Genomic DNA, 16307 nt, shown 5'->3' on the forward strand with positions numbered 1-16307 from the left:
CTCCACACAGTTATAAACATTAACATGAGATTGGTATCAGTCTTCTCATGACTGATGTAGCTGTTGTGTTTGTAGATAAATGTTTGGTACTGTAAAAATTTACTTTGTGTGTCCACTAGAAGACCACTGCCTCCCTGACACTGGTACCACTCTAATCCCAGTTCCAGTAAGGTCTTAAAACAGATATCCCTGCACCTCAGCAAGATCTGGAACTGATGTAACAGCGTGGCACACACACACACACACACACACACACACACACACACACACACACACACACACACACACACACACACACAAACATACACTCTGCACTTTCTAATGAGGTGAGTTTATATAACAAGCCACAACACAGGAGGTATTTCTGTGCACGCGCAACGGGAAATGAGCGCCGCCGAGTCTCTGTCCTGTGTGCACACATGCCAACCATACTGCCAGAACCAGCCGACAGCAGGTGTGTGTGTGCATGTTTCTGTCTTTGGCCACTTCTCTGAACACATTTTAGATTATATGCACACCCCAGCTGTCTGTTGATGACTGGTCAATGTGAGGGGGGGGGGGCATTCTGTGTTAAGGACAATGTAAAATTGATCCTTATAAGCCAATGTAGTATCATTAAAACATGACAAACCTGTGTATGCGTATGTGTGTGTGTGTGTGTGTGTGTGTGTGTGTGTGTGTGTGTGTGTGTGTGTGTGAGAGAGAGCAGTGATGCACTCACAAAGCAATGTCTGCTTTTCGATGACGCACATCCTGAGGCCTCTGCTCAGTCATATCTGTAGTTTGTGGTGGTAACATTTAAGTGTATTTGGTGTTTTTGCAATATTTTTTCCCCTATACGTGACTGCATACATGCAATATGGGAATTTTGTTTGTTGTACTTGCACTATATGCCACATTGTTGTATAAGCCGAGAGATATTGCCAAAAATGGAACATTATACTAGTTTTTACTCAGTACCACAGTTAACTATTGGTGCTTCTGCACAGTATTTACTGTAATCCAGGAGTAAGAGGTTATACATTTTAAATTAAAATTGAAATGACAGATTAGAGGCTGATTATCAATTGTGTGCCTTTTAATAAGAATATTTCAGGGTGTTCAGTGTTGGTTAACTATATTAATAATAATAATAATAATATAAAAAGATAAGAAATTGTTTTTGTTGTGTGAGTCAATTCTGGGATTCCCAAAACTATTAAAACAGGCCCTGGTTTAGTATACATATTAAGTACTTCAGGGAGTGTTTTAAAAAGTTCAGACCAGTAATTTTCTATCTTGGGACAAAGCTGTGAAGTAGGTTTGCCTCCTCCAGGCTACATTTATCACATATCGGAGGGATCTTGGGTTACATCTTGTGTAATTCTGTCTTTGAGTAATGGAGTCTGTGAATGACTTTGAACTCAATGAGACTAGAATTAATGGAACAAGAATGAATCTCCTCGAGACTTGACATCCAAATCCCTTCAGAGATCTGTGTTTCGAGTTCATTCTCCACGTTCTGCGCTGATTGGTTTTGTAGAGGGAGGGTTAATGTATTGGTAAACAGCATAGAATGTCTACAGCATAGACAGCAAGAAGGGCGCGGTTTCAGTCTTACCTGTTTAAAAGGCAAAATATGTCAAAAACAGGAAGTGAAGTCATTTTTAATTTCTAAAAGTCCACATTATTCTTGTAACTGAGCAAAACATCATTTACATTCAGGTGGAGGTCAGTGATAACACATATACCAACATCCCTCAGTTGTGAGAAACCATTGACAGGTCAAGGTGGTGAGAACGATGGACTACCAGTTATAAGAATCAGCCTAGAGTAAACTTTAGTTTGCGTTCAGATTTTTACAGCAGAGTTTCATTTTTCTAATGATATAGAATAAAGGAGCTCAACATCAAGTTAATAAGAGACCAAACTGCTGCCATTGTAGAAGCATCCAGATGGAAAGGACAACTGTGTTGTTTAGCCACAATTGAACAGTCTTCATAACAGTTTTCCAAGCTGATGATTGTCCAGAAGCTCCAGGCTTACAATTTATCAATTGGTTTGTGCCACTTAATCAGAGTTGTGTTTTGGATTATCCAAAAACTGAAAGCAAAGTGTCCTGGCTTCATTTACAAATCTTAGGCTGGGTATTATTCCACTTTAGAAAAACTACAATATAGAGGCGTGGCAGTTTAAAGGAAAACTACGATTTCTTATTACATGTGCATCATTTTCAGTTTGGCTCTATTGATTATGATAAGTTTGTACTCAACAAATTAATTTCTGAGTTCTCAGAACACCAGTGGGGCATCAGGCATAAGAGATCAGGCAATCATAACATTATAAATTAGTCAACAGGTTTGTCTAATATAATTGAAAGATACAACAAAGGAAAATGGTAAAATTATTACCTAAACTGTCCAGTGTAAACATGTGTCACAGTTTACAGCCTGCCACATTTACCACAGTTATTCATACACACAGTTAACATTTTGTATGTCTCACTTTTGATTTTATATGATAATAATAATTATAATTATTTACAACTGACAAAGGACCTTTCTGTTGATAATAATTCTGTCATTTTACTTAAGTAAAATATTGAATGCAGGATGTTTACTTTCAATTAACTATTTTTAACCCCTTGGTATTCCAACTTTTACTTAAAGTAATGTATCTGAGAACTTTATCCACCACTGCTAACCAGTGTAGCCAACATGGTGGTAAAGGACAGCCCTGTCTCTTACTCCTGAATAAAATATAACAGGAAGATGCAATTTATTTGGTATTTATCACAGGAAATTACAATGACACAACAGGCTATTTAGTCTTTTCTCTTCATATAATATGCTATACATGTATCTCCACAGCTCCTATCTTTACCTTTATTTGTAATTTAAGTCTTGTTTTGAATGATATATAGTAGTGTCATCACAATTTTTTACTTCACAATCAATCCATAGACCATATACAGTATGTACACTACATAAGCTATTGCATCATTACAAGCCAAGCCAAGATATACTGTCTAAATTACATATAAGAAAGAGTAAAACATAGCAATTGAAAATACCACTTAAGTAAAAATAACCAGTGGCAAAATGTATTTAGTATCAGAATTACTCATATTATACTTTTTATATTGTTTGTTTTATGTTATTAATACTGTGCTGCACTGCACGTTGAGTTTCACTGTAAAAGAAAATTTGGTATGAATGACATGTCTTATTATTATTCTATTGCAGATATATTGCTTCTGAATGTGTTACTACTAATATACTAATATATATTATTGTTGTTATGTGTAAGCAGTATTTTACAGTTGGTTGCTTTGTGTAAAGTAACTAGAATCTGCAAAGTTATCAAATAAATACAGTGGAATAAAATGGTGAATCTACATATACATCACGTACATCTTATCTTTTCAAAATAAGATGAGATAAGATGTACCTTTACTGATCCCCTGTAGGGAAAATTCAATTTGACAAGATGAAAGAAAGACATTTCCATGAATACCTATACATCAAAAAGTAAATGAAAAATAAAATAGGAGTAATATATACAATATAAAACCAACAAGCTACATACACACATACAGTATCTGTTTGTATACATGTGCAATATCTGTGGTAGTGACTGTGTACTGTGTAGCATAGCATGAAATGGAAGTACCTCAAATTTGTAAACTAATAAGTACAGGTCTTGAGTAAATGTACTTCTGCATGAGCGAAACTTCATTTAGCTTTGATTCAGCAGCAAGAGAGAATCTGTTGTGTCCTCTTCAATGTTGACATCAATTATTGTAGAGGAAAAAGGAAATTGGCCAATTGGGTAACACTTTTTATGACACCCATAAATGACTGGTCGTTTGGTGATTTATGTGAAGTAATTAGATTCTTAAAGTAAGGGCAGATGTAATACATTACATTACAAATGTAATGTTTCCCCCAAAAAACGTACTCAATAGACTCAGTTGACTCAAATTATTGATACCTGACACAATTTTTTACTTTATCTGTTACTGTTTTTTTGTTTTTTGTATGTAAATGTTGATCAACCATTCCTTAAAAAGAACTTGGTAATACATTATAAAATGATTTATAATGCATAATATAATAAAATGCATGCATGAGAATTATAATACACCGTGATCTTTAAAAAAAAAAAAAAAAAGTCATTGAGTGACTGGTAATTATGAAGTTTTATAATACTTGACCTTCTAAGAGTCATTATAAAATGCTTTATAATGTGTTATGATTATTATTATAAAGCATTATGAATATGTATGAGTGCGTATAGCTGTAATGACACGCCTTATAAGTATGTTTATAATGTATTATAAACACTGGCTTGGCAGAAAGTGTTACTGGAAATTGAACAGAGGTGATCTGGGAATACAGAGCAGAGACAGACAGGGACAGAGAGAAGATGAGTGGGCTGTTTGGAGGGGTGGCTCTCGTGCATTCCTCTCGCGCGCGTTCGTTCGCTCGCTCTTGTGTGTGTGTGTGTGTGTGTGGGCGCGTGGCTCCGGGTTCAGAGCTTTCGGCCCTCCTCTTCCCTCCCAGCTCCTCCTGCTCCGACAGAGACAGGCAAAAAGCGGAGGAGGAGCAACGGACCTCACAATCAACAGACATCTCTATAGTAGGACCCGTCGGTCGGTAGGCTACACCGGCAGAAGGCTCCACGGCGGGAGAAAGACATCACCTCACGGTAAGCTAACGTGACGGCCGCCCTCCTCCCGGTGACCGTTATCTCTTCTGTCCTTCTCTAACGGCTGCTGTTGCTCAGTAACGTCGATGTCTTTTTCTCTGTTGATTTTTATCATCGCCGCTCCTCTTGCTAGGACTTTTACCATATCAAATACACCGTATAATGACTTGTAGTGATTTTAAAATAATAATAAAATAAATGAGCTAATATTTATAATTTAGCTTGAACTCCGTGGTGAAAACGGTTAATTTAGGCTATCTAACTAGCTATCAGTCGGTCTGAAGCGACACAGATGAATGATAAGTGTCATTTACGGGCCGGGAAATGTTTTTGATGTATTTATATGTTTAGCTTTTCGTGTTTATTGTCACTTGGAAGAAAATGTCTAGGATATGAACATAGCAGCTACTTCTCACTTTGTGTTCCTGACTGCTGTGTTTTGAGTGTATGAATATGACTTTTAAAGGCGATTTAAGTTGCCTATTCTCAGACCCCAAAAAAAGAAGTCCCTTTCTGTTACCAGCTAACTATAATATTGAAACCATATGAGGTGCTCTTGTTGTGTATCTTTTCGACCGCTACCCCTCCGCTCTCCACATGCAGCTGACAGCACGGTGAAGTCCCGGAGCAGGAGGTCCACTCCCTGCCCCGGTGTAAAAATAGCCCGGTGTGTCAGCTTAGCATGGGTCACGGTAATGCGACACACACACACACACACACACACACACACACACACACACACACACACACACACACACACACACACACACACACACACACACACACACACACAGCACCCACAGGCTCTCTTTGCATTCACCCATCCAAGATCGAGAGCTCCCGAAAGTCCCCGAGTCCCGAAAGTAGACCACACATGCCCGATGGAGCATCGTTATAGGTCTGTCTTTTTATGTGGGCCAAACCAAACAGGATGCCTCAAAGTTGTGCAAGGAGATGACATGACACCTGTTTGTTTCAGCCTACTTGCCGCATCCTTATTTTAAACATGAGAGCCCCTGCGACACATTCAAGGTGCCATTCATTTTTAGACAGAGCGACTAAGGAGCGTCGGAGCATCATTTTGAGTGGAGTAGCCCTTTTATATCAGCACTCGCCACTCTATTGTGTTGTACATCTACATTATGTGTGCAGCCCCCCCCCCCCTTCTTTTTCCTCCTCCTCCTCCCTCCATCTCTTCAGCTGCAGAGCAACACAGCTGTCGCACCCACAAGTCACTTTGGTAAAAGAGCTGCTGTGGCTGCCCAGGTGCTGATGACTCAAAGGACGATGTAACCTAAATTTCACATGTGTGTAGCCTACTTTCAGAAGCTGAAAGTGAAGGGTGAAGTGACTTACAGTGTGTGTGTCCTCGTTTATTTAAGTTAGATATGCAGCAGTAGCGAGAGAGTAAGATAGTGAGATAGAGAGACATAGAGATAGAGAGAAAAAAAGAAAAACCTGCAGGAAGGAAAGGATTCAATTGCAAATATACATGGTGCAGGCACACAAGAAGCCACTAGATAGATAGATAGATAGATAGATAGATAGATAGATAGATAGATAGATAGATAGATAGATAGATAGATAGATAGATAGATATGTTTTTGGTGATAAAAAAAATCTAAACATCTCATATATTCTAAGTGGATAAAAGAAGGCAGCCCAATTACAGGCTCAGGGGGTAAAGCCTGTGCATATTTTTTAATAAACAAAGCACAGACGTCTTTTTTTTTTAGTCTGCCTCCAAATACTTAATAATCATTTTAAAGAAGAGAGACCTGCTCTCTGGGTCTCCTCCGTCTCTCGATGAATCTTGTTCCTAATGAGCTCCCCGAGCTGAGAGAGAAAACATGAAATCCCTTCTTCTTGTTTTTTTTTTATTTTTTTATTTTTTATAATCAGCTGCATCCTTAAGAGACAAAACACAAACAGCAGCTTCTGTGACCACAGGCAGTTATGTCTGCTAAAAGAGTTGGGTTTTTTTTAATTTACAGAGAGATGGAGGGGTGATATGAAAAGAAGAGTGAGTATAATATCTCCAGAGATGATACAGTGTACAGATACATGTCTACAAGTGCAGGAGGCAGTGATAATGAATCTGAGCATACAAGGTGCAGCAGTGTCTCTCAGACGGTGGCGGACCTAATCGAGCCAGAAATCGCTGATAATTATAGCTGTGGTATTCAAAGATAGATTTTTCATTGGGCTTAATTACACCAACAGGATTGCAGTGGGCTTAAAGACTTAATATAACTTTGTTCAGCTGACAATGACCATCTAAAGTAGCTTTTGGACGTCTTCCCACCGGCCTGTCTGTGTGTCCGTGTAGATGAGCCAGGCAGCTTTTGGCCGGAGAAGAAAGGCATCCTGGTGAGTAAGTGGCTCCGAGGCTGGAAGCTTCGGGGAAAGCAGCAGATGGATGATGATGTAGCGGGTACTGGCGCTCCCTGTCTCCCGCCGCCATCCGTCACGCGCTAATGATCATGTCACACCTTCTCCCCGGGCGGCCGGCCGCTTCTGCAGCGCTCAGCTCAAAAACTGGTAGCTCCACTCAAATCCCTTTCTCTCCCCCTCTCTCTCTCTCGGCGGCCGCCGGCTGAAAAGCCCGGAGACAGACTACGCTACGAGCCTCTCCATCACTAATTCTCCGCTCCTCTCTTCCTCCATCTCCTTCCCTCGCCCCCTCTTCACCTTTAAAGTCCCCGCAGACTGTTTCCTCATCTCTCTTCATCCCCTTGCTTCCCTCGCCTCCCATTCATCTTGTTTCCTCTGTAGTGCATTTGCTCCATATTCTTTTACCCCTCTCTCTGTCTTCTTATGTCATGTTCCTCCTCTCCTCTCCTCTCTAGATTCTCGGATATAACACAGCACAGCAACATTTCTCTCTTCTTATTTGACACATTTTCCTTTAATTTTCTCTAATTCTGAGGATGCGTTGTTTTTTTCTCCTCACCCCTCCCCCACAGTGAGGTCTGAGGTCAGGGTCGGTACAGTGCAGCGCTCCTGGAGCTGCTCTATTTATCTGAAGGACACCTCGTCACCAACTTTCCACCAACACATAACAGAGTTTTATCAAGTTATTACGCCCTTTAACGTATTTATGTGTCTCCTGACTGTTACAGCAGATCGCCTGCAGCATCTCTCAAACTCTCACACAGCTTTTCTTTATGTTTCAAATGTTATAAAATAGTGAAAAAACGCAGAGATTGCACAAATTACATTTTTTCCCAAACTGCAAAAAAAAATTCTGTTCACTATCATTTAAGATAAAAGAAAAGCAGCAAAATCTCATATTTGAGACGCTGAAGCCAGGAAATGTAAGATTTTTTTACGCTTGAAAAATGACTATCAGAATAATTTCGGATGCATTTTCTGTCCATCGGCTCAGACACAGATTAATCTGCCGTCATTGCATGTCTAATTAACAGAATCGCACCTTTTCAATGCATAATGAGCAGCATTCCCCTCCCCATCCCTCCCTGAAAGAAGAGTGTCTTTATCACAAAACCAATTTCCCCTGAAAACCCCTCGTGTGTAGAATCAGTTGTTTTCAGCACATTCTATATAACATACATGTGCATATCAATAAAATACATGAATGGTTATCATAAATTAATTACTTATTTGTTAAAGTGTATCACAGTAGTTTTTAAAAAAAATGATATTCTCTTTATAAAACCAGATTTCAGACGTCTCTCCGCTGTGTTTTTTTTCCTCTGTGTAGCATCTCTGCTGTCATGTTTTGTGTTGCATCAAGGTTGTGTGGCAGGTAAACACCGCTTTGGTTACACATGGAGTGACAGGGGTCTTTTTTTCTTTTTTCCCCCTGCTATTATCTTCTCCAGTCGGGTGTTAAATAACCATGTTATGGGACTCGGCATCCTCTGAGCTCGTTATTTTGTCCCGGGCGGTACACGAATAAGTGTCCCCTTGAGCTCTGTGTTACAGTGGAATGTGTCCCCGCTGAACGCAGTTGGCCGTTTGGAAAGGATGCTGGAATGCCACTTCCTCTTTTATGTGTGTGTGTGCGTGTGTATGCATATGTGTATCTCTTTGGTCTCGGCAATATTCTCACCACTGGGATCAGAGACTCAGCTTGGCATTCTGGGAATATCAGTGGTGGCGGATCAGATGATGATCCCTCTACAGCTGTTGTTTCTAAGAAAAGCTTGATGACACGCTCGAACACGCACACAGACGCAAACATACACACACACACACACACACACACATACACACACACACACACACACACCAGACATGTGTTTTTTCACACGAGCTACACACATGTAAACACACCAGCAAATCCGCCACATCCAAGCAGAGGCCTATACTGTATGTTACCGTCACAGATGTGCAGGCACTCTTACAGTAATACATTTCAAGCAGCAAGTAGCTGTCAAGCCGGGAGAGCATCCGGGGAGCCTAGACAGAGGTTAATACACACAAACACACACACACACACACACACACACACACACACACACACACACACACACACACACACACACACACACACACAGAGAGAGACACAAGCTTAGCTACTTGATGTCATTTCCAGCAGCTACAGTGTAGCAGTGTTTTTGTTGTTGTACGATGACCACTAACACATTTTTTCTTCCTCTCCTCTGTTTTTCGATCTCTTCAGGCTATTTTTCATTGACCAGCGAAGGGCCGGCAGATAGAGGAACAGTAGACAAGGCGAGCACGGGGAGAGAGGATAATTGCATTTCAGGCTGCCCTGTGGGAACATGGGATATATGACCTCATCATTCACCTGCGAGGCTCTCAAGTAAACAACTCCAGATAGGTGGGAACAGTGTACACACACACACACACACTGACGCAGGCAAAATGTATCTCTGGCAAATACACAAATACAGCCGTAATTTGGGTAAAGCCTGAGAGTCCATTTCATGTGTCATTTCAGAAGGATGACGGAAGTGGTCGTAGGGAGTACGGATGTCCTCCTAGAACCCTGCCATTTGCCGTCATGTGACGTCACCAGCTGCTTCTCCCCTCCACCGTGTCTCTCCCTCTGCAGCGATCTGAAGGAGGATGACTGTAAGAAGCTGGAGCAGCAGGTAAGTGACAGCAAACACAGCAATAATCCTATGCACCACATTCAAATTATGCAACACCCCCCCTATCCAACCACCCACCCACCTGCCTCTTCCACCACTACTCACATGAATTGTGTTGTCGCTTGCAGAAACACTGTAACCAGGTGCAACCAAAGAAAAAAGTTAAGGTAAGCTAAAGTAGTTCTGCCGAACATTATTTATTCTTGTAATATTGATTGCATTACACTATATGAATTTGTGACATTACTTATGTGTGTGTGTGTGTATTTCAGCCCAAAGGAAAGTTGGTGCGCAGTATGGCTGTCTGCGAGGACTCCTCCCCACATGAAGACATCCAGGTAATAGCACATTATCCTCATTGTCATTATCATCATCATCATCATCATAATCATCATAATCGTGCTGAAATTTCTCTTCTTTATCTTCAGGCATCTCCAGACGCAAACCTCTCATCTAGCTGCCATGACAACGACAGAACTTCCTGTAAGGAAGACGAGCAGGAGAAGAGCATGGATCCAAAGAAACATGCACTGTCCAAAGGTGTGTGTCTGTGTGTGTGTGTGTGTGTGTCTGTGTGTGTGTGTATGTATGTGAGGCTGATATCTCATAAAAGAGAAGACAGGGGAAGCAAATAAAATGTAATAAAATGGGATTCAGTGCCACTATTTAGATGCAGTTCTCCTGGGGTGTTTAATATTGCAGTGTTGCTTTTATGTTTTTTTATTGTCTCGTAACACACCCTGCCTTGCCTGCCTGTGTCGCTCTCAGAGTCCAGCGTGGAGTACACCGACTCCACCGGCATAGATCTGCACCAGTTCATCGTTGACACCCTCAACAGCAACCCCCGAGACCGCATGATGCTGCTCAAACTGGAGCAGGACATGATCGACTTCATCACCAGCAATAGGTCTGCATGCTGCCTGTGTGCTAAGCAGTACATTACCCCGGGTCCTTGTTGATCTACCTGTTTGTGTTTGAACATGCTGTAAATGGGGAAATATAAACTAGCATGCGAGCTAACTCCTATTAAAGGTTAAATATAGTTTTTTAAAATAGTTTATCATATGCTTACAGCTCATACATTACAGTTCTGTCCATACAGCTTATCCTAGTGTGGTGCTGCTGAATATATTGAGTCAGTTCTGTTAGTGTGGGAGTGTTTGGACCACAGGGGGTGAAATTGGACTTTAGCCAAAAAAAAACACAAGCATTCTCCATCTAACTCCTTCTCTCTCCCTTGTTCTATGTTTGTCTTTCTTCCCTTTTCCATGCTTCCCTGTGTCCGCTTTCCAATTCCTGCGCCTCGTCCCTCCCCCCACGCCATTCTCTGTTTCTGCTTCCCCAGTCCCTTTAAGAAGTTCCCTCACATGTCATCCTACCACCGTATGTTGGTCCATCGGGTGGCAGCCTACTTTGGCATGGAGCACAATGTAGACCAGACAGGAAAGTCTGTCATCATCAACAGGACCAGCAGCACACGCATGTAAGCGCACATGATCCGTCTGCGAGTGTGTGTGTGAATCTTTGCTTTTTTAGCCTTGACGCAGGACTAACAGAGCACTTGTTTGTCCTTAAGACCAGAGCAGCGTTTTCTGGATCAGGTGCATAAGGACAAGACGGAAGAGATCCACCGGTGGAAAATTATTTTGAAGCGAGACAGTAGCCTAGATGACCAGGTCTGTCTGTCCTCCCGTCCCTATAGCTGCCTGTCCCTCTGGAATTTTCTCTATAATTGACATTGATCGTTTCCTATCAGCGTTTTAACCTATTTTCGCTTCCCTGCCTGCAGACCCGACTCCACCCGTTACAGGAGAAACAAAGCAAGTCAATGGAAGAGAAAGAGGAGGAGTACCAAAGAGTACGAGATCGAATCTTCAACCAAGAGGTGAGACAGAGGGAGAGGAAGACAGGCAGACATGACATACAGACAGAAAGGACACGCACTAATTTCTCTGATGTACTTTTGCAGCCACTCTGCACCCAGGAGAGCGCCCACGCAGAAACCAGGTAACCTTGCCTGCAGTGCCTTCCCTCTATGTGCTTTTTCAGCTTATTAAATTTAGATTAGAACATTAATATATGTCTGTGTGTGTGTGTGTGTGTGTGTGTGTGTGTGTGTGCTGCGTGCAGGACTGTGGACAATCCATATGCTGAGACCCAGAGGAGACGGCAGCTCTTCAGGTAGACCTGCACAGAAGCATACTCATTTATCATCTTAATCTGGTCAGCCTGGCTGCCACTGAGCTCTTCAGAGTCTGCGGCAGACCTACTTTTGGTCTTTTCTTGTCAGCGATTTTGCACATGCTAGCTGAAAATAATTAAAGGATGTCTTCATTGATAAATTCTGTCATTGAATGTGGAATGAAACCACCAATCTGTCATTACGTGCGGCATATCAGCAGGTGCTGTTGCCACTTTTGTAACCCATCCGCATGAATGGCATGCCTCTCACCCAGTAATAAGGTTGTAGATAATTCTGGATGTGCTTCACAGGGGGAGTCGTGACAGCTCAGGCTCCAGCTGGACAGGCAGCAGCAGGCAGAGTAGCACGGAGACAGACTGTCGCTACAGCAACGACCCCCGACCTTGGAGCAGCACCGACTCCTCCGATTCCTCCTACCAGTGGACGAATCCCGCCCCTAAACCCCTCCAATCTGTCAACCACAGCTGGGATGCACGAGCTACAGGTGTGTTAGAATAACACTTACTGGCTTTTTTTAAACGCTTTTTGTATGTGTGTGTGTGTGTGTGGTCACACTTCCAAGGTGTAAAATCAGTCATCGAGGGTGAAAGTTGCCTCGCTCTTCTCCACCTGTGTGAAAGCAAACTTATTTGCACACTTCATCACCAGCAGCACTTGGGGAAAATCGCTGTTTATAAATGATGTCTGTTCTTTATTCAGCAGCATCTAATTAACTAAAAGCAGTGGAAATTCTGCTGGCGTGAAAATTAAACTCGATCCATAAATCTTCACACCAGAGCTGTAAATTTTCACACAACACCTCCGGTCTTCACATATTCAGGAAGAAAAATCTGTAATCGCCGGGAATGCGCCGAGGGGCTGCAGGCAGTATGTTTTTAGCACAGGCAGAGGTGAAGAGTGGAGTTTTTTTTTATCAGACAGAGATGTTGAAATGTGAATTTGTTATGTGTGATGTAACGCTCTCTTCGCCTCCTCTTCTCTTCACTTTCTTTTTCTCTCTCAGGCTCCATCTCTCTTTTTAGAGTGTCATCCACTTGTCCCCACCCGTCCTCTCCTCCCATCATAGAAGAGCCTGCTCCAAACCCGGCTTACATCATGGAGAATGGGATCCCACCCGGAAGCATACTGATGAACCCACATACTGGTACATAACCCGCACGCACACACACCAGTGAGATTTTAGTACACAAACACATTTATCAACTATTATTAACTTAAATTCACCTTTTACCTCTCAGGACAGCCTTTCCTAAACCCTGATGGAACCCCGGCTGTGTACAACCCTCCTGACAGTCAGCAGCCAATCAGAAGCCAGTCTCAGCTGCAAGGCGCTTCCTCTCAGCAGCAGCAACAGCAGCAGCAGGTAGCCCGAACACACACACACAGTAGGAAATGTCCACACTGACTGACGCACATAAACATCACTGTTTCTGTCCTTATCTCTGTGTCCATATGTGTGTCTCTCTCAGGTGCTTCAGTACTCGTCTGTCTCTTACTCTGCTCCACAGATGATCCCTGTCACTCCCTCACAGCCATACACCACAGTATGTATCACTGTACAGCTGCACTGCTGTGTCCACACGCTGTTTATGTGTGTGTGTTGACCCCCTTTTTCTCTTGACCAGCAGATTGAAGACCTCTCCTCGCAGTTCGCTCATGTGACCGTGAGCTGTCAGTCACCGGCAGAAGCCCCACCCATCTACCCTCCCAGTCAGGGTTACATCTATGCAGCTCCCCCCCCCCCTCCTCCCCCTCCCAACCCCTCCAGCTACTGCCAGCCTTCATCTCAGGTACACACACACACACACTTTTTTAATTTTCTTGTCCCTTTTTTCTCATTGTTGTCATGTTTGGAATATTGCCATTTGAGGAATGGTATAAAGGCGGAAATGCTCAAGTCAATTATTTCATTTCTGCAATTTAAAAGAAGAATTTGAGGAAAATAATATTAAAAATGAATATTTTCCTGTAGATGCCTGTGTATTACTACAGCCAGTACCCTACCTCAGCTCAGCACCCATGCAGGGCTGTCTCACCCAGCCAGCACACCCACAGCCAAGGAGCACAACCAACAGGTACACGTGTGTGCGTGCGTGTGTGTGTGTGTGTGTGTGTGTGTGTGTGTGTCAGACAGACGGACAGACTGTGGCAGTAGAAGAGGGGGCCGTTACACTGTCAGAGATGTAGTCTGAGGGTCTCACAGTGAACCGGTCTCTTTTCCTGCTGCTTCTATTCATCGCAGTGACAAAGAGCAAAAAGACACATTTCAGGGTGAATAAGGTCATGTATTAGAATTTATATTTCAACAAAACACGTAATACTGTTGTACTTTGGGGTATGAAGAGAGTTTAATTTTTAATTTATAATAAACAATAAATAAACCATTTTTGGACCATTTGCTCTTTTTTTCTGGATAACTGTGAATCATCTTGTTACTTAGAAACTGTAGTGATGAGACACACAGTTAATGATCTGTGTGTGTGTGTGTCTGCAGCAGGTTATGCCCCTGCTGTGGGGGTCCAGCAGTCTTCCCACACCCAGGCCCAGACTGTGCTGGGGACCTACTCACCAATGGCTTCTCATCAGTGTAGCATGGTTCAGGTAAACACCGAGCACCCAAAGGTCTCATTGTGCGTCAGCCTCGAACAACTCTCAACCCCCAAAAGACGCGTTTATAGCAGTTCACATTGACTTGACGTCATTGACGTGCTTGTGACGGCAACTTTTAAATTCCCAACTTTTGTCTCTGTAGGGAGGCGTTTCAGTGTCCTATCCCCAAAGTAAACTTGTGAGCGGTGTCGGCGGGGAGGTGGGTTACTGTTGCGTGGCGCCCCCGCCCTCCCACCATGGCAGCTGCCATCCTCCCAGCTGCAGCAACCTCAACGCCCCGGCCTGGAACGCACAGTACTGACGATGCACCGAGCCTCCTCAGTGGATGGAGTGATGATGATGATGATGATGATACTTTTGGTTCCTGCGTGAAATCACATGCACATACACACATATACACATAACACACACACCTTTTTTCACACTCTCTCATCCCCTCCTCACCTACACCTGCCTTCCTCGTGATGACACCCACATGGTGCAGCGTTCTCACACACGCACTCTCATATACATAAACATACCACTGTACCAAAGCTTAATAGTATATATCAGAGCTGCTGTATTGAATGCATAATTTATATTCACAAATGGAGTTTTATATTGATATTAAATTATATATATTGTGTTTTAAGGAAATGCACTGTGTGAATAGAATAAAGTGCTGTGGCTGGACTGACGAGGTCACATTTCTGTATCATCTTGGCTCTTTGTTTTCCTCTAGTGTTGCTCTTCTCCCACATGATGACGACGACAATGGTTATAGATTCATACACCAGAGGAAAGGGAGGGGGATAAAGTGCAGTAATGAGGATATGCTTTCTGTTCACAGTGGTACAACATTAAAAAAAAGGAACAGTCATGATTTGAGTGCTGTGGGAAAGCAGAGATTTGAGGTCATTAAAAGTACCACTGAGTACATAAATGGCAGATAAATGTCATTGTCTTAATAACTACTTAACTTGCAATAACACGGTTGAACATTACGAGCATTCAGTCTCAGGTATCTCAACATCATAAGGAGACATTGATGCTCACACAGTGGGAGTTTTGCACAGATGGGGGTTTGTTTTTTAAAGATACAAGCAAAGATTCAACACTTAAAAAAAAAGAAGGTTTTGATTAATTTCTTTTTCTGTTGTGAGATGAAAATGGGGAACTTTAAGCCACAGGAGAATTTCCACTATGACACTTTAGCACCCCCTCGTGCTCAACAAGTCTCATTACAACTGTCCTTACACGTTCACGTCATTTAACCATTAGTTCATTTCATTCATTTACCTGCAGCACTCAGCACGCAGTAATAAGCTTGGCTGCAAGTAAAGGGGGTTTTCAGTATTGATAAATCTGCAGAGTATTTAAACAATCGATAAATCAGTCAGAAAATAGTGAAAAATGTGCATCGCATCAGCCTTTTGAGTGTTTCATCAATAAAACACCTCAAGTCCACAAAAGGCAGCAAATATTCACATTTCAGAAGATGCAATTTGTAAAATGTTCATATATTTGCTTTTCAATAATTAAATCTATTATTTAAATTGTTGCTGATTAATCTGCTGCTCACTGACTAATTATAATTTCAGCTCTATTTTTACATTCTATTACATACTATTCATTCATCTGCCTCATTCACAGCAGATATTTTTGACTGGGAGATGCTGTTAATAACAGTAACGATGGCTTTGCTCTATTCAAAGGCTATGGTTATTGATTACACCTGTGCT

The 16307-nt window shown here is 42.2% G+C and overlaps 1 protein-coding gene across 1 annotated transcript; it reads left to right on the plus strand.

Moving 5' to 3' along the window:
• Nucleotides 1-4629: 4629 nt before the first annotated feature.
• Nucleotides 4630-15283, plus strand: arpp21 (cAMP-regulated phosphoprotein, 21). Its single transcript, XM_062436589.1, has 20 exons — nt 4630-4689; nt 9338-9499; nt 9620-9773; nt 9902-9940; nt 10046-10111; nt 10202-10313; nt 10542-10680; nt 11119-11256; nt 11350-11449; nt 11563-11658; nt 11743-11780; nt 11904-11954; nt 12267-12460; nt 12980-13120; nt 13215-13339; nt 13446-13520; nt 13602-13766; nt 13949-14051; nt 14471-14577; nt 14729-15283. Exons 3-20 carry the CDS (start codon nt 9624-9626, stop codon nt 14885-14887), a joined length of 1998 nt encoding a protein of 665 aa, XP_062292573.1. The 5' UTR covers nt 4630-4689; nt 9338-9499; nt 9620-9623; the 3' UTR covers nt 14888-15283.
• Nucleotides 15284-16307: the final 1024 nt, after the last annotated feature.

The sequence above is a fragment of the Scomber scombrus genome, chromosome 16, assembly GCF_963691925.1.
Source record: "Scomber scombrus chromosome 16, fScoSco1.1, whole genome shotgun sequence".
Classification (NCBI taxonomy): Eukaryota; Metazoa; Chordata; class Actinopteri; order Scombriformes; family Scombridae; genus Scomber; species Scomber scombrus.

What these genes read in the sequence shown, in the direction of transcription:
- arpp21 (XM_062436589.1), top strand. Translation starts at nt 9,624, where the DNA reads ATGACGGAAGTGGTCGTAGGGAGTACGGATGTCCTCCTAGAACCCTGC. An exon ending in AACCAAAGAAAAAAGTTAAG is followed by an intron (nt 9,941 to 10,045) that starts GTAAGCTAAAGT and finishes TGTGTATTTCAG; the next exon opens with CCCAAAGGAAAGTTGGTGCG. An exon ending in CCTCACAGCCATACACCACA is followed by an intron (nt 13,521 to 13,601) that starts GTATGTATCACT and finishes TCTCTTGACCAG; the next exon opens with CAGATTGAAGACCTCTCCTC.